This window comes from Acanthopagrus latus, chromosome 6, assembly GCF_904848185.1.
Source record: "Acanthopagrus latus isolate v.2019 chromosome 6, fAcaLat1.1, whole genome shotgun sequence".
Taxonomy (NCBI): Eukaryota; Metazoa; Chordata; class Actinopteri; order Spariformes; family Sparidae; genus Acanthopagrus; species Acanthopagrus latus.
Window position 1 is genome coordinate 20,120,413 of NC_051044.1, and position 23,309 is coordinate 20,143,721.

The window sequence follows — 23,309 nt, forward strand, 5'->3', positions numbered from 1 at the left end:
GAAAGAGAGAAGGAGAAGGGAAGCCAGATTAGTGCATAGCAGGTTAGTGCTGCTGTGTTTGGTGACTGCAAAAATGTTAAAGGAGTAACAAAGCAGCATAATTAACAGGTTACTGGGGAGCAGAATGTGAGCTGGTTTAACTGGTTAGAGCCACAGTAACTGGTGAGAAAAGCAGGAAGAGATCTCGTAAACTGGTGACAAGATCATATACAGTAAATCATGGCCATGTACAGCATGTATTCACGTGAGTGTGCAGGTTTCTGTGTATCACGCACCATCTTCACTGTTGTGGCCGACTGAGACGGTGTCGGGCGCAGGCTCTTCCACCAGGGGGGGCTCACAGTGTGGACTGTCACTGATGTGGACACAGCAGGCAGATGAGGTTAGAGGACACGCAACACAACTTCAGAAGTGTCAGACTGACAACACATGCTGGTGACTCACAGTCTGACCTCATATTCCTCCATTAAATCACATAAGCTCATAGCGTAAGCGCCACGCCACCGCTCAGTGTTGAGATTAGAGCGACGGAGGAAACTTGTTCACTCCCTGGAACCACAGCTTTTGTTGAAAATGTGCCCAATGTCTCTGCTTGGATCTTAGACACTAGTCCAAGATGATCCAACGCAGAAAACTGACCGGACCTCAACATTTCTTTCACTTTTTATTCAACTTTTTAAATTGCAAAACATCCTCCACCCTAGCAGGTATGTAGAGTTATCAATTTACACAATGAAGTGTGGCGCTGGCACATCGTATTGGGTGCAGTGATGACTCACTGCAAGGAGTAAAACTCTGGAGGGCAAATTAACGCTATTATTTTGTTGTCTTGAATGAAGTAAGTCTGAAATCAACCAATCAAATACCCTCTGTCTCTACCTTTTAAAATGACAGTTCAACCCCAAAAATAAAAAGTGCATATTTTTCCTCCTACCTGTACTGCTATTTATGTCTACTTCTACTTCTCTTGTGCACAATGGAATGAAATGGCACTCAACTTGTGGTGCCTCAAGGCAATTCCTGAAGTGGCTCATCTAATGATAATCCACGGATCTTGTTTCATGGAGGAGATATTCTCTTTCTAACAAACTACACCTGCTCACTGTATCGGTGTGCAGAAGGAGGTGCGCATCTACTCATGGATGAGATGCTTGTGCTGTGAGTGCATGGGATGTTGACACTGAAGAGTGGTGTGCCATCTGCGCATGCAAGAGAAGGCTGACATAATCCAAAACTCACATCAAAACAATATAGACGTACATATAGACAGAACTACAGAGGAGGAAAACTATTCTTTTTTTTCATTATTCTGGCTGGAAATTCAAAGTCAAATGGAGACTCATTTGTTAAAACTTCCCACTGTCCAAAAATTAAGTACAGTATTGATCACATGAGCTGATTGGCTTCTCTGGCCAGGCCATGACAGTGTGAAAACACCTTCTGTCTACACTCTGTCTACAGCAGAGAGCGGGAGCTGCTCCTCCAGTATGTCTTACAGTCTAAACAACTGCACTGACTGGCAGTAATCATAATAACTGGTGCCGGGGCTTGTCATTACAGTAAAATTGAAAGTTGGCCCCTGTGTGCATTGTGGTGTGTGCATGCTGTGCTCTCCCAGGCCAATGTGGTCAGGCGGTGCTTTAATCTGCTGTGTGATGGAGGGAAAGCTGATCCTCGTGGCCCCCTGGCCCTGAGCGGGGCAGACAGACTGAGCCCCCGTCACTCCACGGCAGCCCCTAAATCAACCCCCACCCCCCTCCCTTTCTAGCCCCCTTGTCATCTCCAAGCCCCCCTCCAGTTAGATACCAATTGGACAAGACATTTCCTGCTGTCCTGCTACCCCCACATGAATTATCGCTCCTCACACACACACACACACTCACCAGAAGTCGTCTCCAGCTCCAGGAATTGTGTAGATGGGGCCCTGCAGGTCCTGCGGTCCGGGGAAGATGGTGTCATGGTGGATGATGATAGTTTTAATGAGCTCGTTTACGTGAGCCTGGCAAGAGACCTGGTCGTGGCCCTCGGGGACAGACATCAGGGTGGGGCCGAAACAGATGGCCAGGTTGTAGGGGTCCATCATGTTATCATCGCTGTACTGAGACAAGCTGGGCGGAAGGGAAAGCAGAGTCATTCAGAGGGCATTACCTAATCCTTCTCTCTTAAACACAATATGTATACAAACCGACTGTGCACACAAACAACCATGACACATCATTTACTGTCTCCATCACCACTGCGTGTGGATAAGCTGTGAATGCATATCTGTGTGTGTCAGGACAGTGAACACTACCCAAGCCCGCATCATACTCCATTTGTGCGCCGCCGTGATGTGCGTTTGTGTATGTTTTTAGTGTGTGAGGAGAAGCAGGACCATCGTGTTGACTGTAAATCACGTAAGCAAAAGAAGAAGCTCCCCGTCTGCGTCCACACGAGCTGCCCCGGGCCACTTGAGTTACTCAGGGGTCTCAAATTTCAGGTCCCATTTTGTTTGTGTCCTAACTAACACACTATGTCATGGACTCTTAATATTCTCCCTTATTAGCCGATGATTTTTGGTAGAGTTTGTCCTTGTCTTCAGACTTCAGATAAAGCAAGATGGCATAAAAAGCTTTTAAAAGGTGAATCACAAACTTAAGGTTAAAATTGACTATGTCATAACATCAGAACTTAATGTTTCTTCACATTCTTTTTTATTTTGAGTGAAGTTTTGAATGTTTTCAAACATATTGCATCTTTAAACTGGCAACTTGAATGTTCTTATGTCGAATGTTACTGGGACAATGTTATGTACCACCTTGAAACAAGAGATAATGTTTAATTGTGGAAACACTGTACACTTGTTGTAATGTTTGGAGTATAAAAGCAAAGTAGCATCATCAATAAATCGACATGATCAACAGATGCAGGTTGGTTTAGGACACTGATGTAAAATAAGGTCAATCAAAATCAAGGTTTCACATTCTTTTCTGAACCTGACTTTAAATGTTTGTGTAAATAACTCAATAAATACACAAAAACATGTTTTATTTAAACGTTACCATCTCAGGGAAAGTTAAGTGTATCCATTATTTTGATTCTGTAAAACTCAAGATAATATTTTATGATTAATTGTGCAACACACCAGGGAAATCTAAGAGGTTCACTTTTTCTTGGCATTTGGGATATTGGACTTTACAAATAAACTTGACTTGAAGTAGAAAACACAACCATTCCTCAAGGGGGAAATATTCTTTGCACTTCGGACTGTCATTAGGTTCCATACTTGACTTCCCACAGAGGTTAAAGGATGTTTAGATTTACTGTGAGGAGGCCAAATTAAGTTCTTTTGACCTCATCCTGGTGTTTATTTGAGGTGTTTATGAGTTTCTGTGGGGTAAAAAAAAACAAAACTTCTCAACTGTTGAAAGGCAACATTTTATAAATGGCTGAGTAGGTTTAAAATTTTGTGTGACTTACATAAAATTATGCTGCGCTCTTAACACAGACACACAGAAATGCTGCACTTGATTGTCTTCTGACTTTTTGTGGTTTATGGTGATTGAAAGCCGCTTTTATTGTAAGCAGACTTTGGTACACTGGAAGATGTTTTTGTACAGCAACTGATACTGAAAGCATTTGAGGAATGGTATCTCATTGTGACTCACATGAGCATTAATAGAAAATGTGTAGGAGCAGGTCTGTCATCTCTCCACATTTTGTTCTGGTCGGAGTAATTATTGCAGTCTTTTTCACCCTACACCCTATGAAGCGCTAATCGTAGAGACTGATGTAGGCTGGGTGCTTAGCTGAGAATATCTGGTGTTCTTTAGCGTTGAAATCTGATGAAGCATGTGTTGAAATGCTTGTGTGATTTTGTGAATATGAACCTTTGCAGAATATTGACACAAGCCTCTCAAGTGTGCCATAATCTGCTTTTGATTAAACTTGTGATAGACAATGTTCTTTGCTATAACTTATCATTCTGAAGTAAATAAATAGCAGTAAAAAAAAATTACACCATCCTGTAGTTAATACAATGCTGGTTTCATATCGTCAAAAACAATAATAATAATTTCTTCATTTTAATTTGGGTAAGCTAGTACAAATGAACGTCTTGTATAAAGATGTTTCATTTGTACTAGCTAACTTAAATTAAAAAAAGAAGAACTGGCTCATAATGCTAGATAATGAAGCTACGTTAGCAGCTAAGGATGTTTATGAATCATCTAAATGTCAAGCCTGTTAGCTTATTTGGCTGTTTAACTGTTGCAGCTGTCTGGTTGACTGCTGATGTTGTTCGGTGTTCCTCCTCCCACCTACAGTGTTCGACATTGTACTGAACTTTGCTGAACCCATACGGGCAAATAGTCACCCATAATGTTGAGCATGTATAACTATTTAATTGCAGTGCAACCTCGCTTGCTTTACTCAGGCATAATCACAAGTAGGTAATAATGTGTTATGCTGAACCACTGTTTCAAGTAGTCGTGTGCAGGCTGCAGCAGTTGTTTGTCCTTCTCTGTGTGCTGCAGCTATGTTTTTTTGCGTGTACAGTAATAGTCAGGCTTATCTACTCTGTAACTGTCCAGATGCACTCAGGACATTTTTGCGGAAGCCTCCAACAGCTGCTGGAGAAGGGCCCACTAATCTGGCACCACTGTCCAAAATGGCTAGAGCCGGCCCTGACAACACCTGTCTACTTGTTTATACAACCAGGTGTTTTACCCTCCCTTTTCCACAGCACTGAGATCAGAGTTTCAAGCTCAGATTGGAATTCTTAGTTGTTCATTGCTTTGGTTGGTAGCCAGGCTGCTAGCTGAAGCCGTGTTGTTTACCAGCACCAACAGTAATACCACAGGGAAATACTAGGAGGGGAGGGAATGTTGAAAAGTTGTCTATTTTAGGTAATATCCCAGTTTGCTTCTTGAGACTGCTTCGCAGCGGTGTATGAAGACTGTGTTAAGTGACTTTGGTGTTACTATTTCTGTAACTACAACAGCAACCAAACATTCATTTGGTTTGCTTTGTAGTGCATGCCTGAGGTTGGAAGATATGTTGAAACTCAAACATAAAAAGTGGAGACTGTCACACCGGTTTTATTGACACATCCTAATTACAGTTCAATGTAATTCTTGTGCAGTTCTTTGGAAGTTTAAATCTTTTTTTGCATGTCATGTCATCACCCAGTACATAACATAAATACAACTACTACTGTTCAACTACTAACTTAACCACAAACGTTCAATTATCAACTATATTTGGTCGATTTCTGACCTTAGTTTACTTAAGATTATTGGGGTGTGTGTGTGTGTGTGTGTGTGTGTGTGTGTGTGTGTGTGTGTGTGTGTGTGTGTGTGTGTTGGTACTCACTGGTTAAGGAAGGCGAACAGGTATCTCATGATGATGAGGGTTTTGTTTGGCAGAGACTGCAGACCTTTCTTGATGTGGACTGCCCGCTCCATGAGGCTCTCCATCGCTGGAACACAACATAGCCATGTCACACGGGGCGATTACTCGCACACTCAAGGACATAAATAAACACGGAACTGACCGAAAGGATGAGACACTTACAGACACAGGATATGAGGTCATGGAAGACTTCCTTAGGGAAGAGGGCTTGGTCGAGCCCTCTGAAGTAGAGCTTCAGGACGCCGGCAATGGAGTCCATGTCGTGGTCATTTTGGTCCCCTGCCAGCGGGTCCTCACCTATACCCAGAGGAGAAGCCGGAAGAGGGAGGGAAAAGATTATAAAGTGTTGGATGAACTGATTAAAATGCTCATGTTTCCTGCTGGATGATTGGCTTGCCTCTCTCAAACGCATTCTTGATGTCGTTGACTTCCACCTGAGAGCCTGACACTCTGAAGATGCCCTCATGCTGCAGACCTACACAGACATGAACACACAAAAAACAGGTGTTACATCAAAATAAGATCCCCTTTTACATTTTCAAGATTTAACGTTCCGGAGATTTGGCATATTCTTTGCTTGAAGCAGTGATATTGTAGTAAAATTCCCAATTTTAAATCTTATCCAGGACAGATCAAACTTGACACAAACAATGCAACCAATCAGTGCACAGGAAAAGCTGATGCTCCCCTGGAGAGTTTCGCTCACCATGCCGACTGATGAAGCGGATGCAGCTCTCGACCATCAGAGGAATGGCTTCACCGGAGTCCTGAAACAGGAGGAGAAGAAATTACTCCCGATAGAGGAAGGCAAGGCAGGAGACTGGTGTGGAAAATAACACACACAGCGCACTTCTTGTCAGGAAGATTTCTGCACACATGTCTGCACACGCACATGCATCGGTGCACCCACTTGTGTGTGCGTGTGTGTGTATGGGTGTGTGTGTGTGGGGGGGGTGTAGTAGCACCCAGCTGTTGCTAGGAGACGGTGCTTTTTCCTTTTCCCTTTGTTTGTTTGGGGTTTCCAGAAAATCTCTGGGAGGTGAAGGCTGTGGAGGGCATGTTGGACTATCTACAGTATGTACCCATTGTTAGAGGAATTCCACTGTGGCTTTTAATATGCATATGAATATGTATCATTTAATTTGAAGTGAGTAATCTGTGTATTTCTTTTTATGCATCTTTGATGGCCAAAACCAAAGCCGGCCACAGGGGGGCGCCACAAACATGAGATTCCCCAGCGGAGGAGCACTTCGATCACTTCAGTGTTGTTTCAGATTGGATTACAGCGCACCAACGGGTTCAACCACAGATAAAACATTACGTGTGGGGTTGAACCAAAGTGCCGCCAACCTCTAGGTGTCCATACATCCTGTGAGAAAACATGTGGCACGAGTTAAAAGCGAGGCTCTGGCAGCTCTGAGCTGGCGGCCTCTCAGAAACAAACACACACAGACACTTATGGCAGATAATTACCTGCTTCCGTACCGACGAGTTCCTCCGTCCACTACGCAGAGGGAGAGATGGGAGAGAAACAAACGGCAGTCTGTCATTATGTCTCCGGAGAAAGTCTATTTATACTCTGGTTACTCTCTGTTTGTATACACAGACACATACGCACATGTGTTGAGAATATCTATAAACCGTGACGGGGAAAATAATAGCCCCGGCTGCCAAGAAATCAAGCTCAAAGGCTGCTATGGTATATGCAAAGTGTAAGCACGTGTGTGTGTGTGTGTGTGTGTGTGTGTGTGTGTGGGTGTGTGTGTGTGCATATTTCCTTCCTTCACCACACCTACCTGGCAAGGCAACAGTCAGTCTTCTGACCTAAAGAAGGGAGAAACAGGAAGAGGGGGAGGGGAGAGAGAGATAGACGGTTTTAGTAGAAGCAGGACACGTGAGGAAACGGCTTCAGATGGACAGAGACGGGGAAACAAACTTCCTGCTTAAAGCTGCGAACACACACACGCACACACACTATTTGAGAACGGCTTTCCTGTAAAGTTGTGGAAATACAGACACATTCAGGTCTGAGGAACATCCCCCTCCTCAGACCAAAAACACACAGCTGCATCCACATATGGTCACTGTCACTGTGACCTAGCCCTCCACTCACACACACACACACGCAGGCAGGCACACACACAGCTTGTGATTATTAGATATATTAAAACTCTCTCTGCTTCCTTGCTTGGGCACTAATGTGTCCCAGTAAACCACTCATCTCCCTGATCTGCTCCATATTCCGCCTCTGGGCATCAGGCTTTTCCTGAATCCATCTTCCTCCAACTGGGGGGGCTCTCACACACACGCACACACTTTCACACACTTAAACAGTACAGGACACACAAGGACAATGTCTTCAAGCTATGACTGTCCCACTCACTCTCTCCCAGGGTCTTGTCAATGAGGTCATGCTTGGCCTCCAGCTTGGTGATCAGGTTCCTGCCTTCCAGGAACTCCTTCAGCTTCTGCAGCGCGAAAAAAAAAAGACACGTCGTCTCGTTTAACTGCAGGAAAGCTCAAAGTTCGGTCAATTAAGGGGCTTTTGTCGATCGACGATGACAACAATCAGCACTGACCGTGAAGTAAAACTGCTCCGTCTCCTGCTGGTTGGCCCGCCGTTTGGCCAGGCTGGGCTTGCTGAGATAGGATTCGCTGAAAGTGGACTTGACCGACTCCATGCTGTTGCTGTGGTGGAAGCACTCGGAGACATCGTAGTCCTCCACCGTCACCATGTCTTGGATGGTGGACAGAGTGGCCTCCATGGTTTTCTTCACCTGATGGAGAGTAAAGGAAGAGGAGATGTCAACACATGAGCAAACAGATGAATTGGTAAAAACCAAACGATGTCTGACCTCCTCGTTCTCAATCTTGAGCGTGGACAGGCGGGACTGCAGCTGCTGACACCTCTGGAGCAACTCGATTTCCAACGGCTGCTGCGCACACACCACTCCCATCTACACCCACCCCAGCACACAGAGCACAGTGGAAAATGAGACACTTCACAATTTGAGATCATCTTTAAAACATTCTGCCCTTCCCAGTGCACAGACTTCAACTTGTAAAAAAGAGGTTCTGTATTGTACCGTGTCTCCCATGTGGGACTGGAAGTCGAAGCGAGCCGGAGGGCAGAAGACGTTGTTGTAGGTCTCCATCAGTTTCTGTTTGTCTCCGTTGGCCTCCAGGCTCTCCGTGGCTCCCTCCAGCGTCTCCAGGCCCAAGTGTTTGGACGTCTCTACGTTTTGTTCTGCAGACAGGTAGGTCCTCAGGGCGCGGTGTAGGCTGGCGTGGTAGCCGAGGTCACAGCACTGTCACACAAGCACGCAATATTGGCTCAAAAAGACAACATATTCATCACATTTTGGGCAAAAGGCTGGGCTCACATAGGTCTGAGAAAAGTATTCTTTCATCCATTCAGTTTCAGTAAGTGCTTATCCATGCAGGGTCACGGAGGGTCTGGAGCTGATCCCAGCTGACACTGGGCGAGCGGTGGGGTAAACCCTGAACATGTCACCACACAGGGACATTTGTAATCAAGGAAGGAGAGTGCACAATGCAGAACAACCTCTCGTCTGCAGTTTGCACGAAGGGTCAAAAAAAAGTCTGCCAATTCGTCCTACCAGCTAGTTATTGAACCAAATTTATTTTGCTCCTTTATGCTCCCAACAGTTCAAAATTAGGTAGACGAATCAGAGCAGAACCAGGTCCATGTGGGTGGAAAAACAGTCCAGCCAGCAGTTAGGATGTTTTTATCCGTCAGAAAATGAACTTCTTCCACGCCGTCTGGTTGTTTTGGCCACTGGCTGTATGGGGGGGAGGGTCGGGTGTGGGGGCACACAACACCACTTTGATGTGTGGAGTGTTGGGAAGCAAAGCAGAGAGGGTGACCGGTCTGCTGGCTTCATTAGGAGCACTGAAGCTAATGCGAAGAGACTGACCGAGGGGGCCCACCACTGGTTAGACACACACACACACACACACGCGCACACGCGCACACACACACCTCTGCAAATGTTAATTGCTGACACAGAGTAACTGAGTGTGTTGATACTCACGTCAATGATGTCGGAGAGGTCGTGGATGTAATATTTGAAGACGCAGCTATTGGTGGCCTCGAGAGCGAGCAGGTACTCGTTCCTCGCCTTGATGGCCTTCAGCCTGTTCTCTGTGTACTTGGCTTGTCTCTGGTAGGAGGGAGAGAGAGAGGGAGTGAGGGAAAGATATCCAGCAAGAGGGAGAGAGGAAGGGCAATGACAGGTGGAGGGAGGGAGGGAGGGAGGGAAGGGAGGGGAATAATAGGTGTTAGAGTGAAACGCCTCAGTATTGATTATGGATAATAAGAAGTGGAGAACTGTGTTGCTGTGACAGGCCCCAGCTGTAGTAGACAAGGTTAGCAATAAGCCAGTCATGCACTCATAAATCATTCATGAGACACACTGTAAGCCAGCGTAACAACAGGTGGAGCACTCTGAGACAGCCCCCCCCCCACAGATCCGACCCCAGCTCACCTTCTCCTTCATCTTCTCGATTTTTTTCACGCTGGAGCGCCGGACGGGTTTCTCATCGCTCTTGATGCTGGCCAGGGTGTCGGGGGAGCGTGGCGTCTGTCGGTCGTCTTGTCGACCGGAGCGTCCCATCTGCTTCTCCTCCTGCTTCTCCGCCTCCTTCAGCTTGGACTCGGCATTGATGCTGTCGGTGTTGTACATGTGGTACGTCTTCATCACCTGGGAACAAGGGCGGAGAGTTGCGGGCAAACATAAGCGCGCGCTCTCTCTCTTACTTCGGTTCTTGGCTCCGGATCAAAAGTGGGATTACGGCAGCCAGGATAATGAGCAGAGCGGAGCACGGAGGTTCAAATACACTTCAGTTTTTTTGGAAGGGACTTCTAGCGCTGGCATTCAAAAACACTGCAGAGAATGAGTCAGCCTCCTCTACTGTACTACACGACATGGTGGGATGAGCTTGACATGAAGGGTTAAACACATGAAACGAGCGTGTGTGTGCACTGTCAGCCTTATTCCAGTGACCACCACCAGAGCCATTATTACACTGCTCAATCCCCTCCAGACAGACACACTGGCCCGTCTATGGGTATGCATGTGAGCATGTGCGCGTCACTCAAACCAGATCTATTTCTATCTCTTACTATACACTGTAATTACAGCATAAGACCTGCTTTTATGGGCCTGGCTCAGCTGAAGCTATGTAGCTGCTTGCTGCTCAGGGCTGTACTGCGGGAGGAAACTTTGCCCACACACACACACACACACACACACACACAGACAGACAGTGAAACACACTCTGATTGCCTAAGTCCTTTTGGCAGTACCATGGACATGTGTAACCGGATGCTACCATGCTCCTGACAGCGTGAGAGGACCGAAACAACAGGCTGTCATGATGTCTGAAATATCAAATCAGACTGTCCAATTAGTAAGGGCGGACACAACAGTGACTCACAGAGGACGAGTGTACAGTATATTCAGTTTCGTTCTCTAAATCTCTTTATAAAACATACACATGTGAACAAATCCACATTCATGCTAGCTAGAAGCCTCTGCCAAGCTATACTGAGCTGAATGCCAAACCTGGACAGCATGCTGACATGTGCTGATGTTTAGCAGGTATAAAGTTTTGTGGTGTTGTTTACTGTTGTCCAGTTTGCCTGATCGCCAGTTTATGGGATTGGCCACCGCACTGCATTACTCCAAAAGTTGTTTCTGTGTCAGCCTTTTCGAAGCAGGGTACTGTGTTCATTTTTGGCAACCCCTGCACCCCAACGAAGCCTAAACACACTACATTGACTCAAAATGAATGGGAGGACTGGCGTGTCCCCACTGCAAGTGATTTGGTGTGACGGCCTAATCCATCCACTGTTGTAATATTTCAGTCTGCATGAAAATGGACAAACTGAACAACAGCCATCCCTTGAGCCAAGACACTAGTGCGGCTAAAAGTCTTTAATCCTTAACTGAATATAGCCAAGTTGCCTCCTTGTTCTCCATTTCATGTTTTTTGTGTTGTCTGCCTATGTCATATTGATGTGTCTATTAGAATGTTTACTTGTAGTTGATAGTTTGATGTGAAATACTCTGTTAAATAAAGTACAAGCATTTTCTTTAGCCTTAACATCCCACATCCCATAAGAGGCTGCTAACCCTATCACTACATGTGCTCTTTCTGTTGAGATGCATAAGATGCAAGATATCACAAACATAGTAATGTATCCACGTATGAGTGGGTTTCTCTTACCGTGTAAAGCTCATTAAGAACTTTCATCAGGTCCTCTTGCAGCTGAACGCCGACCTCTTTGCTCTGCAGAGACAGAAAAAGACAGATCAATGTAAATAAAAAGCCTTAACCATTAGCTCGGCATCAGTGTGACCAACCGTCCACCTGGTCACCTCTGTGTCCCAGTCATTGTGGTCAACCAACTGCCCGTCATCAATCAGGACTAGATTTTCTGGCCCAACAGGAGCGGGGGAGTCGCTGGCCCAGATAAATGACCGGGGCAGTAATAGACTTGATGGATTGTGGAGTTAAAGTAGGAAGCTACAGATACTGATCTTTACACATTGGCAGGGAGGAAAAGGAGCAAGATGGAGAGGGTAATAGGACAACAGAGCTGAAGACGGGGGTCGAGATGACACAGAAAGGAGGACAGAGAGTGATACAGGCACTGCCATTCTCCAGACATTAACAGCCAGGAGCCACGAGTGACTGATGACATCACAGCAGCCCACAGATCAGTAGACACACACAGAAAAGAAAGAAATAAGTAGGTTAGAGCTGCAGCAAATAGTCGATGAGTTGGCCTAAAGAAATTTCTCCAGCTTCTTAAATGTGAGGATTTAGCAATTTGTTTGGCATTTATAATAGTAAATGAAGAGTCTTTGGGTTTTGGCCTGCTGGTTGTTCAAAAGACGCAATTTGAAGCAACAATTTAGGCTCACATAAACAAGTAACTGATTATCAAACTGTGCACACAAATTTACACAGACAATTAACAGAGAGATTGCAGGTAAGAAAGAGTGGAGGACAAACATGGGAGAACAGAGGAGAAGAGAGAGAAAAAGCACAGAAAGTCAGCTGAAAAAAAAAAAAAAGGCCAAGGAATGCAGAATGAAAGCAAGAACAGATTTCTCCAGCGCATGTTGAGCATCTGTCTCCTCCTAGAAGAGGGTACAGAAGGGGGCGGGCTGTGGCCTGATGGGAGTTCAGAGGTGAGCCAGTAAAAAAAGGTGAAGGGTGAAGAGAAAGAGAGTCGGGGCTGTGGATCAAAATACTGAATCTATCTGGGAGAAGCATTATTTTGTTTCCAAAAATAACTGTCACCTATTCCTGCCCTATTGTGCTGTGTTTGGCTAGTGCTTTTTGTACTGTGATGTACCGTTTGATGGGAAGTTTTCTGGCAGAAAGACTTTAAGCATTATTCATGTCTTCATTTGTCAGCTGCAGTTTGGTTTAGATTAACAGAACTACTCGGTTAGGTTTAGAAAAAAAAAAAAAAAAAGTCATTCTTTGGAGTAAAAGAGAACCAAAGATTAAATCTCTGCATTAAAATAGACCCTTTCAAATCGACACAGAGGCCGCCAGTATGAGCCAATCACAACACAGAAGTACCAGCCAATCAAAGCACAGAGGGCAGGGCAAAGTGAAACCGTCTTGGGAAAAAATTGGGAGAATTACAGAGGGCGCAAAGGTCAGGAACAGAAGGCTGCAGAGAGAGGAAGCGACAGGGAAGAGATTTAAGGTAACGGGATAACTGAGCCTGTCCCACCCTCGCTCTTTAAAGCTCTGTAGGACGCACATATTAGGTGACAAGCAGCCAGACTAGAGCCAATCAAAAAGCAATCAGCCGTGGCTGAGCCCACCTATCTGTCAACTGTGGATCTTGACCTTTGGACTTCTCATTTTACCTGTGGTCGTCCGTCTGCCTCGGCAAGACCGCAACATAAACTGGCAACTAGCACGCTTCATTAGCCCTGATGTCTGTGGTCCAGGTCGACACTGTGTGCTCATTAATACAGTTCGACTCATTAGTACTTCCTCTCTTTCACTGACAGGCTCTCAGACACACTCCCACTGTGCTGCTGACAGGATCATTCTGTACTACTTTCCACACTGGCTGAGATGAACGTGTCCACTTCTCTAATACGGATCATGATGTTCTTCTCATGAGCCGTGCGTGTGAGAGCTGTGTGTGTCATGGCCCCTGGCACTGCTAGTAATTCATGGCACTGACTGGAAATGCTGTAAATGAACTAATTATCTGCTTAATTAGCCATCAGTGCATTCTCTGTGTGCAGCCTGTTTATGACCCGGACGCGATGGAAGCGTCCCTTGTGCCAAAGAACAGCCAGCGTCATCAAAATAAAAAATGACTGGACCGAGAGAGAGAGAGAAAGAAAGGAGAGAAAGTGTAGGCAGAGGGAGGTTTGAGTTCCCATCGTCTACGATCAGACTGTGGTTCAAAGACAACCTATCTGGTTGGGAATCAGCAGCCTCTGCCATGACATTCCAAACACAGACTGCTTCACTTTGCCTTCCACGCACACACTTATCTCACTCGACTTGTGAGCGCTGTGCACATTCTTTTCTCACACCATATCCTTACCATGACTATAACATTTTTAAACCAGATTCTGATTTTAAATCCAGAACAAAGACGTAACAATCAACCAAAATCATCTCATCTGGCAGAAAAGTAATGCAGAGCAAAAAAAGCTGCATGTAAATTGAAAACATGAGCGGTAAGTGGTTGCATATTTATGATGTTCAACTGTTAGAACTACAGTAGATGTGAGGTATGACAACATATACCTGCTCTGAGCCTGTGTGTGTTTGGCCTAATATGTCTGACTCAGTCTTGGTATTTGTTCTACGAGCTCTGATCTCCAGAGGAATCTTTTCATCTCCTCTCTCTTTTCTCTCTTGTCCTCTGTCTCCATTCCAACTCTCTCAGTTCTCTCTTCCTCTGTTCTTCCTCCACATCTCCTCCGTCTCTGTCTGCCTCGTCTCTTTGCTCCCAGACTAGCCGAGGCAGAGATCAGAGGAGACAAGAATGACGCTACTGTATGAGACAGAGGCAACATAAACTCTCCTGGCTGGCCCGAGGTTCAGCTCACTCGCTGTCAGTCAATAAATCAGACGGGACAGAAAACAGATGCCGTAGAGAGGGGTGGATGGACAGGGCAACAATATCACATGGATTCAACATGTCAGCAACTGGTGTGACACAAAAACATATTTATTAGACAATAATTTCAGTAGGTAAGGTAGAAGCGCAGTTATTTTAAAGGAGACATATTATTAACAGCTAATCTGTTGCTGGTAGTGGAGCTGGCTCAGGCATGTGTGCACTGACCAGTCAGATCAGACTGGTTAATCAGAGAGAATACTGGCATTAAAGAGACAGGAGCTACAAGACGGAGTGTTTCATACAGAGGGGGAATATAGTGCTGCAGCACTGGTCAGTATGAAAAAACTGATGTGTTTTTGGAGCATTAAAGCATGTGAATCTATTCAAGTAGTAACCCAAAGTAAATTATGAATCTGAAAATGAGCATTTATCTCCTTTAAGATTCATAAACCTTAAATCTCACTCAACAGCCATCTATTCTACAATGTGAACTGAAATCAGCTCCTTGATAAGAAGAGCGCACTCAATAGAGTGCAAGTCTCCGCCAGGCTCAATCGAGATGGGAGCAAAGATTTAAACATTGTGTCTAACTTAAGGAAGTCATAACATATCAGATATGGAATCAATCTGCAGATGCTTCAGTTAAAGATTAGACCAAACTGAACTCTGGATGTCAGTTTTGACAAAGGCCAAAACATATAAAAGTCTAGATGAGCCTCATTTAAATCATTATGATGGGCCTCATCAATTTGGCACCAATTAAGCTAAAGTGAATAGGTACCAGCGTAAAATTGCCCGTATCCTGTGGTATGGTGGTATGAAACAGAACAGTAAAAAAAGAAGCTTTTCAAAGAACTGTTAAAAAACGCAACCATGGCTTACATCAAGTATAGATAAAAACCTAATTTGAGGGCTGATCCTATGTCAGTACCAGGGTTTCATATCCTCCACTGTATATACCAACACATAAGTCTCATTACATGGTATGGCTCGTTGCAGACTGACCCTGAGGAGCAGGTACCTACCCTCTGTGCCCCTTCATAACACCCCTAAAACAGAACAAAAATGACTTTGAAAAAGATTCGATCTGTGACGCCGCGTGTTACCTTCTTGAAGAGGCGTCCCGAGTCCTCGCTGATCTGTGCGAAGCGGGGAATGATGTTGTTGAGGTAGAGGTCAGACAGAGTGGCGTGGTCGCGGCTCTCCCTCTTCACCTGAAGCAGCAACAGGTTCCAGCAGTTCACCGGTGATAAAATGCTCTGCTCTTTCCTGCACACAGAGAGGTAAGGAGCACTTTAAAAATAAAAAAAAAAAGAAGAAAAAAAAAAACTTATTCAAGGACCTCTGGGAATCCTTTTAAATAAATGACTAACATTAAGTCTCTTTCATCTCTTAATTTCACCCTTTCATGCTGCTGATGTGCACACACAATATGCACAAAATACAGAGAAAGGCATACGCTCTTCACACACTGTTTTAACAAAGATGAGACAAGACATTAGGATAAAGGACGGGGAGGGAATTAATGCCCAGACAGATTTATGCACATATCAGCCACCCTCACACACACACACACACACACACGGTCAGTGAGCCAGCCCAAACAGGGGATTCAGCCAGGGTACAAAACTCAGCAGGAAGAGTTAAGACTCCCCCACGAGCACAGCTGTTACCGAAAGAAAAGGGAGAAAAAGGGGAGAGAGCGAGAAGTGAAAGATTTAAAGACTGTAATGATTTCACTAACTGTCTAATGGCTCAATACGGTTTCATTGTCTTTGCTTCAAGTGCCCATAAAGCGGTTACACAAATGCGATGCTGTCAATGCCTTGCCTACACGACAAAACAAGCCCTTTCAGAGGGCGCATGCACAACATGTTTTACTGTGTGAGTGTGTGTGTGTGCGTGTCTGTGTGTGTGTGTGGGGGGCGTGCACGTGTGTGTGTGTACAGTGTGTGTTATGGATGATCCATGGATGATCTAGTGGGTAAAATGGATTATGAGTGAGTGTAAGTGGATGAAAGAAGGTCTTTGTGCATCTGAAAGGAGCTTTAAGTGGATAGAGACAGTAAAGAGCTGCGAGGCATTGACCTCACACACACACACACACACACACACACACACACACACACACACACACACACACACAAACAGAGATACACACAGATGGGGGTCAGGAAAAGTAGAGCAGTGACCCAAGTATACACAAGGTCAGACAGACAGAGAAAGTCTTTGACCGAGGGGGATAGAGAGGGGGTGGTGTCCATTGGGAGGTGTGTGTGTGTGTGTGTGTGTGTGTGTGGGTGTGTGTGTATGCGTGTGTGTGTGTGGGTGCGTGTCTGATGAGATGAGTCATAGTGATGCGATATACTGGTACTGGCTGTCACTGGTCAGATGGTCAGATGACTAACCAAGTGGAATAACAATAATGACTTCAAGGAAAAGAAATCATAATATCCACCTACGCAAAAAATTATGGAGCCCAAACGCTGCAGCTCTCCACGTGTCGAATGCTAAATCTGAACAATATGGTCATGTGGACGCACTCAGACTTCTCTCTGCTGTCTGTTTGTTTTCCGGCGCGTCTGTCTTCTCTGGTTGCACAACGTTTTTTGTTTTTTTTTTTCTCCACCAAAACAGTTCCTCTTATTTGCTCAAGCCACCGACCTGCCTATTCATGTGACATGTCAGCCTCAGCCCTCCAGTGATCACCATGGTAATGGCACTGAAATATCACCTAACCCTCTCTGACCCTTAGCTATCACAAGGTGAACAGTGAAATGTCGCCGGCCCACCGAAGGTCACGCGCTGGGAACGGAGTCGGTCTGCGGGGTCAGGTGGTGCCAGTGACTCACGCTGGAGGGAAAATGCGAAATGGTCATTTACATTCAGGATCAAGGCGCGCAGCATTAAAGGGGGCAACACTGCGGGGGGATCTGTACGACTGGCGCAAACTGAACCATTAAAGCTCTGGCTGCACAAAACACCAGCACAATGTCCAATTAGAAACATGAGATCCAGGATGATTCTGATGTGTGATATTTTCTTTGTTTTTATTTTGTATTACATGATTTCTAACTATAGTTTACTTAGATTTTGTAAAGACACTTGTACTGATTGGACTGCTACACTTACATGGACCCTGATTCCTTTAATAATCTTAATAGCAGCCCCCTTCCAACTGCTGGAAACAACACATTCTGACATGACGCACATGAACACACCAAAGTCAGAGGAACGACTTTCCAGCTCGGGATTAAGATGGAGTATTTTGTGATTGTTTCTTAGGGATAATGTTGCGCTCTTGTACCAAACTGCAGCGCAGTATGTCAGTCCATGATCTTTAGAGGCATATCCCAAAAACCACGCTGAAATAGTATGTCGCTGTAGGCGTGGGTTGTAGAAAGGGCTGCAGCTTATTAACAGTGAAACCGGCCTAATATTTAGCATACAGGCTTCGAATCACTGGGCAACTTGTGAGGGCTTCTCCATGTGACCAATCAGCCTGTCAGCCTCAGGGCACACACACAGACACAAACACACACACACACAATACAGTTAAACCGTGTAACCCCCCACCACTGCTGTACTCAGTCTGCCAAATAGCAGGAATACCAGGGGTCTCCACGGGATCAACACACACAACCCTCACACCCCACATTGCTTGGAGCACCATCAACGCCTGGCTGTACGGAGAAACAGCCACAGGCAAACACACACACACACACACACACACACACACACCTACATTCAGACGCACAAAAATACACACGCATAACCGGAAAATAGCTGAAATTCCACTGTGGCACCCGGACTGAGCAGCAGCAGATGCAGGGAGACTGTTAAACACACAGATGTTGGGTGAAGAGGAGTGAGAGGAGCAGAAAGAGAAATGAAAAGCAAAGACTGAACCCCTGTCAGTCAGTCAGTCAGTCGTATCGTTTTATTGCCTTGTGACATCTTGATAGATCAGCTGCAGTGGCTGACCTGCTGCTCGACTACATGTTTTATTCTCTGTCCTTTGCACTCCGTCCCCCTCTGCTCCTCTTCCCTCCCCCATCATAGGGAAACACACACTGTCTAAGTATCGATCTGAGCTAGAGGGAGTGTGTGCGTGTGTGTGTGTGTGTGTGCGTCTGTGTGTGTGTGTGGGGGGGTATGTCCTCTTGGTTGGAATTGGGTTTCGTTTAGAGACCCTATCGATCCCTTTTAGTCTGTGCCTCTGTGTGTGTGCGTGTGTGTGCATGTGTGTGTGTGCGTGCATATGTGTGCCTGTGAGAGAGAGAGAGAGAGAGAGAGAGAGACCATGGATGTGGGTTTACCCCCAGTGGAGAAATGATCGTTTTTGGAATAGTGTGCAATGCAACAGAATAGAGAACAAGAACAGCACAGGGGGAAAAAAGAGGAAGGTGTCAGGAGAGCAGGTCATAGTTAACAGGAAGTTCGAGGCAGAAAGACGATGAGCAGACAAGGAAAGAGTCCAGTCATTTTCAACAGTTTCGGTCAGTTTGGAAGATCCAGTCTATTACAAAAGTCAAACAGCGCTTCCTCAACAGTGAAAACACCAATAATAATTTAATGCTGAAGAGCAAAGTTTTACTGAGCTGTTCTCTTATTTCTTTTAGGACTTAATTCCAAGAACAAGCAGTTAAATACATGCTACACCTTTTCACTGTTAACAAAATGATACATTAGGCTCCGGAGATAAGAGACACGGCTGCTGCACAGTTATTGATTCCTGATTTTGTTCACTGGTGGATGAAATCACAGCAAGTGTAGTATTTCACCTGAGGGGCAAGCATTAACTCGTATTGACTGCCATGTAGACACGACTAAATAAATGTAATAAATTGTTTTTTGCTTAATCAAATGAAGAAATTCATCTATTCATGAGTCGGCTGTCTTATTATGATATTGGACTACATTTCTAAACCAACATTAGCTACTGTTGCTCTCTGTTAGAGGCGTGGAGCGAGGCACTGAGAACGTGCATTAAAAAGGTGCACTATGCAGTTTGGGGAAGACATGAATAGACTGACCCATAATAACCATTTCACTCTGTTTTACCTTTGTTTGAAGCTAGAAAGGTGGTAGGGGCCACCAAATATAGACAGTTTTCTGGGGAATTCATTTTCCTCTGAGAACACCTTGTTTTTTGTTTATTTGTATCACTACCTCATTAATATTGTAAATAATACAATACTGAGTCTGAAATTATTCTCAAAACTGCACAGTGCCCCTTTAAACAACTTCCAAGGTAGTTTGAAAAGGGAAAAAGAAATAACAGGGTATTGCGCCAATGATGTACCGATTGATATATGATACTGCGGTAATGTTCACAGTTCCTTTAGATCAGCTAGTTATAAATCAGTCAACACACTTTAATAGAAAGGGTGTTGCCCATTTTGCACGCACCTGTGTTTTCCTGTTCAGAGCGCCTCCCTGCTCAAAGATGAGTCTAAAGCATTAAAACATTTGGAGACGGAGGAGCGAGGACACAAGGAGGCATAATTAGCTAAATGGAAACGATCCTCTGCCTCTATTTATCTGTGGGTTGCTCCACTGGGAGTGTGTGTTTGCATGTGTGTATGTGTGTGGTTTATGGTTAGATTGGCACTTCAGTGAATCATTCCCCACAGGGAAACAGACTGCTCTCTCCCACCAAAAACCGCCAGATAAATTATACAAGAACACGTCCCGCTGCTAAAGCTGATGAGCTCCACTGTGTTTTTGTATGCACGGAGTGGGAGAGAGAGCTAGAGAGAGAGAGAGAGAGCTAGAGAGAGAGAGCTAGAGAGAGAGAGAGAGAGAGAGAGAGAGAGAGAGAGAGAGAGAGAGAGAGAGAGAGAGAGAGAGAGAGAGAGAGAGAATCCCTCTTTGGGCAAGGTTACCTACACAGCAAGACACTGCAAAACAGTCAGAGCACAAAATCACCACCTGCCCATTTCTGGCGAAATTTACATTTAACACACAAACACACACTGAAACATCGCAGACTCACACAAGCTAATTGTTGTTAGAAATTAGCATCCTAACGCAGCGTAAAAAAAGGGATGAATCGGGTGATGTTTTAATAAGTCAGCCCGGGAGCAGCAAGTGATGCAAGTCTGTGTTTTACAGCCTCCCTCTCCATCCATCAAATTGTCCTTCAGTTTCAATTTTCTTTCTTCTTTACTTCCCTTTTCTTAGGAAGTCTCTCATCTTTAAAAAGGTCCTTTAAAAATCGCTTATTAAAGAAATGTTTTTTCTTTCTTTAAATTTTCAAAAGAAGAATATTAGCCGTTTCTGATCGTCCTCCAATAAAACCACATGAATTATCACCCGCCGCCCACTGTGATAGTGTTTTGTGCACGTGCCCATACTTGAGTAGATGGTCCTTGGTACTGCGCGTCTTGGTGAGGAACCTCTCGGCCAGCTTCTCCAGGTTGCGGCTGTAGTCCACCTCGATCTCCGCCTTCTTCCTGAAGAAGTCCTGCAGGTCCTGCAGCAGCTGCACCCTCAGCTCACACTGCTGGTCCAGACACTTGAGCTGCTCCACCAGCTGGGCACGGATCTCTGCCGGGGGTGAAGAGGAAGAGGTAGAGAGATGAGTTTGACTTTATTACGCTAACCACAATCACATCAGAATGTTGGAATCAAAGGCCTCTCTTCTCTGAAAAACATGCAATTATCCATACAAGCTGCATACATTACAGCTGGCAGCATAGCACTGTCATTAAGATGCGTGCCACAACAATGTGCAAGATATTAAAGGCTTAAAAGGCTTCCTCTTTACAGCTGATGGGTATGGAGTAAAACACCTGGCCAAGCTGTGACACATCAGACAGGAGTCTTGGCTGAAGCCCCCCTCCTCAACCCTCCCCGCCCGTCTGTAAAGCACAGACCACTTTGCATGTGTGCGATCAGCTATCCTCTTCCACACACAGAGAGATCTCCAGAGGCAGTCATTTATCCCAGCTTATCACTTTCCATTTTCCTCCTGCCTCCTTCCTCCTCTCCCTCCTCCATGCTGCTCTCCAGTCTGGCCTCAAATTAATAGAGTGCACTCACTGCAGACACACTCCGTAACCGTATTCAATCACCGGCTACAGAAAAGTCCTCTGGAGAGGTCCTGCCCGCTGCAGCTACAGACTGGGAACGTAAAAAAAAAAAAAAAAAAAGGCGTCCGCAGCAACACGTGCACACGTCTACACACCCAAGGACATGATGATGATAAGCTGGATCAGTGCTGACAGCTGACAGATTAATGCTATGCTCTCATAGCTGCCTGCCAATGCTGAGCGGGCTGCACATGCATCCTTTCGAAAGAGTTAAGAATCAACACACACACACACTCCAATTGCCAGCCGGTGCAGCTGCATCATGGCTCGTCTGTCGACCGTCCTACCTTTACAGCGCTGGCTGAAGAGAAAGCGGATGGTTTTGGCCTCCATCCCGGCTTCAGTGCAGTGAGTGCAGTATAGATTCCGCTCACACACATACACACACACTCCGTTTCAAAACACACACACACTCGCAGGCAGACAGGCAGGCAGGCAGAGTCAGCCGTCAGTCGGGCCGACAGTGACTGTTGATGCTGCCTTTGTGCCTAACAGCTGAGAGTGCAGTTTCTCATCACCACAAAGAGAAGTGGGATATCTAAATGTGTCTGTGACCACCCCCCCTCCCCCGCCTCCCACTTCTCTCTCATAAACACAGACCTAAACATTGTGCCACTAGCCGGTGGCCGCTCACAGCCATTCCTCACTGATTAAAAGGCCAGAACGGAGGAGTTTTGTGGCATTGTGACTCACGTACGCAACAAATAAATGCATACACACAGCCTGTGTCTGCACTAATGACCTGGTGTGAACATTTGCTATGACAACAAGTGTTACTGACTCGTGATCTGTGTATGTGTGCAATTTCCTCATTGCTCATTTCTGTCAATGGCGGGGGGGTGAGTCAGCGTCCCGCCTCTCAAGGCTGCCACACATAACCTCGAGACGGCGGCCCCGTAATTAGCCGCACACAACAACGCACACACATATGCACACACCACCTCGACTGACAACAAGCGCGCCCATCCATAGGTAAGGTGAAATAAAGCATAAGGTAATCCGCAGGGAGGCAGCCTGAGGGGTGGGGGACGTGCAGCGACATCAGTCTCATGAGACTCCAATGTTTAGAAAGCAGGTCTAATGGAGCTCAAATTAATTTAATAGGGAGGCCATGCCCCGTGGCCCTGAAAACCCCTCTCGGGCCCCTAACAGTCACATTAGGATGAAGAGCGATTCTGACAGCACGCTCCATTTACAAAATATATGGCTGGCTGTGTGACTCAACCGGAGCTAACCCTGAGCACTCCACACTATACCATGTTGATACTGGCTGCAAAGTCCCGGAAGAACTTTAAAAAAAAAAAAAAAAAAAAGCATTTATCCATCTAGACACTGTTGCAGGAGAGGAGTGTTAGCTGTGAGGAGAGATGCCGTCAGAAAAGATCGATGCGGGTCCTCCCCTACATCTAAGTCCTCTGTAAGGGTCATCATCCCGTCGAGCCAGTAAGAAGTGGGATGTGAACTGGAATGTGACGCCTCCACCCCCCCTCCAGACAGCCCAAGTCACATTTTCCAGGCAGATGAGAGCAGGTCTTGTAATCGGCTCTGGGATTCTACTTTACTGATGCTCTCCTTTCTCTTTTTCCCCCTCCTCCTCCTCCTCCTCCTCCTCCTCCTCTGTCTGTAGTGCTGAGGGCTGTCTGGCTCTGTCTACAAGACTTTGTTCCTCAGTCCCACCA

At 45.6% G+C, this 23,309-nt stretch overlaps 1 protein-coding gene across 4 annotated transcripts in view; it reads right to left on the reverse strand.

Moving 5' to 3' along the window:
• The window catches only part of srgap2 (SLIT-ROBO Rho GTPase activating protein 2), a 58,846-nt gene that overhangs the window by 5,265 nt on the left and 30,272 nt on the right, over window positions 1–23,309 (reverse strand). For 3 of the 4 annotated variants that reach the window (XM_037101738.1, XM_037101739.1, XM_037101737.1), the window contains 17 exons: window positions 20,893–21,085; window positions 15,640–15,802; window positions 11,644–11,706; window positions 9,900–10,115; window positions 9,447–9,575; window positions 8,478–8,699; window positions 8,247–8,348; window positions 7,971–8,168; window positions 7,775–7,859; window positions 7,188–7,215; window positions 6,865–6,895; window positions 6,098–6,158; window positions 5,789–5,866; window positions 5,554–5,688; window positions 5,353–5,458; window positions 1,884–2,108; window positions 276–355 (listed from right to left, as the gene is read on the reverse strand). In XM_037101738.1, coding sequence (XP_036957633.1) covers window positions 276–355; window positions 1,884–2,108; window positions 5,353–5,458; window positions 5,554–5,688; window positions 5,789–5,866; window positions 6,098–6,158; window positions 6,865–6,895; window positions 7,188–7,215; window positions 7,775–7,859; window positions 7,971–8,168; window positions 8,247–8,348; window positions 8,478–8,699; window positions 9,447–9,575; window positions 9,900–10,115; window positions 11,644–11,706; window positions 15,640–15,802; window positions 20,893–21,085 — 2,115 coding nt within the window. Of the gene's footprint in view, window positions 1–275; window positions 356–1,883; window positions 2,109–5,352; window positions 5,459–5,553; window positions 5,689–5,788; window positions 5,867–6,097; window positions 6,159–6,864; window positions 6,896–7,187; window positions 7,216–7,774; window positions 7,860–7,970; window positions 8,169–8,246; window positions 8,349–8,477; window positions 8,700–9,446; window positions 9,576–9,899; window positions 10,116–11,643; window positions 11,707–15,639; window positions 15,803–20,892; window positions 21,086–21,917; window positions 22,097–23,309 lie in introns of those variants that run through there. The other variant, XM_037101740.1, reaches the window with a different exon arrangement.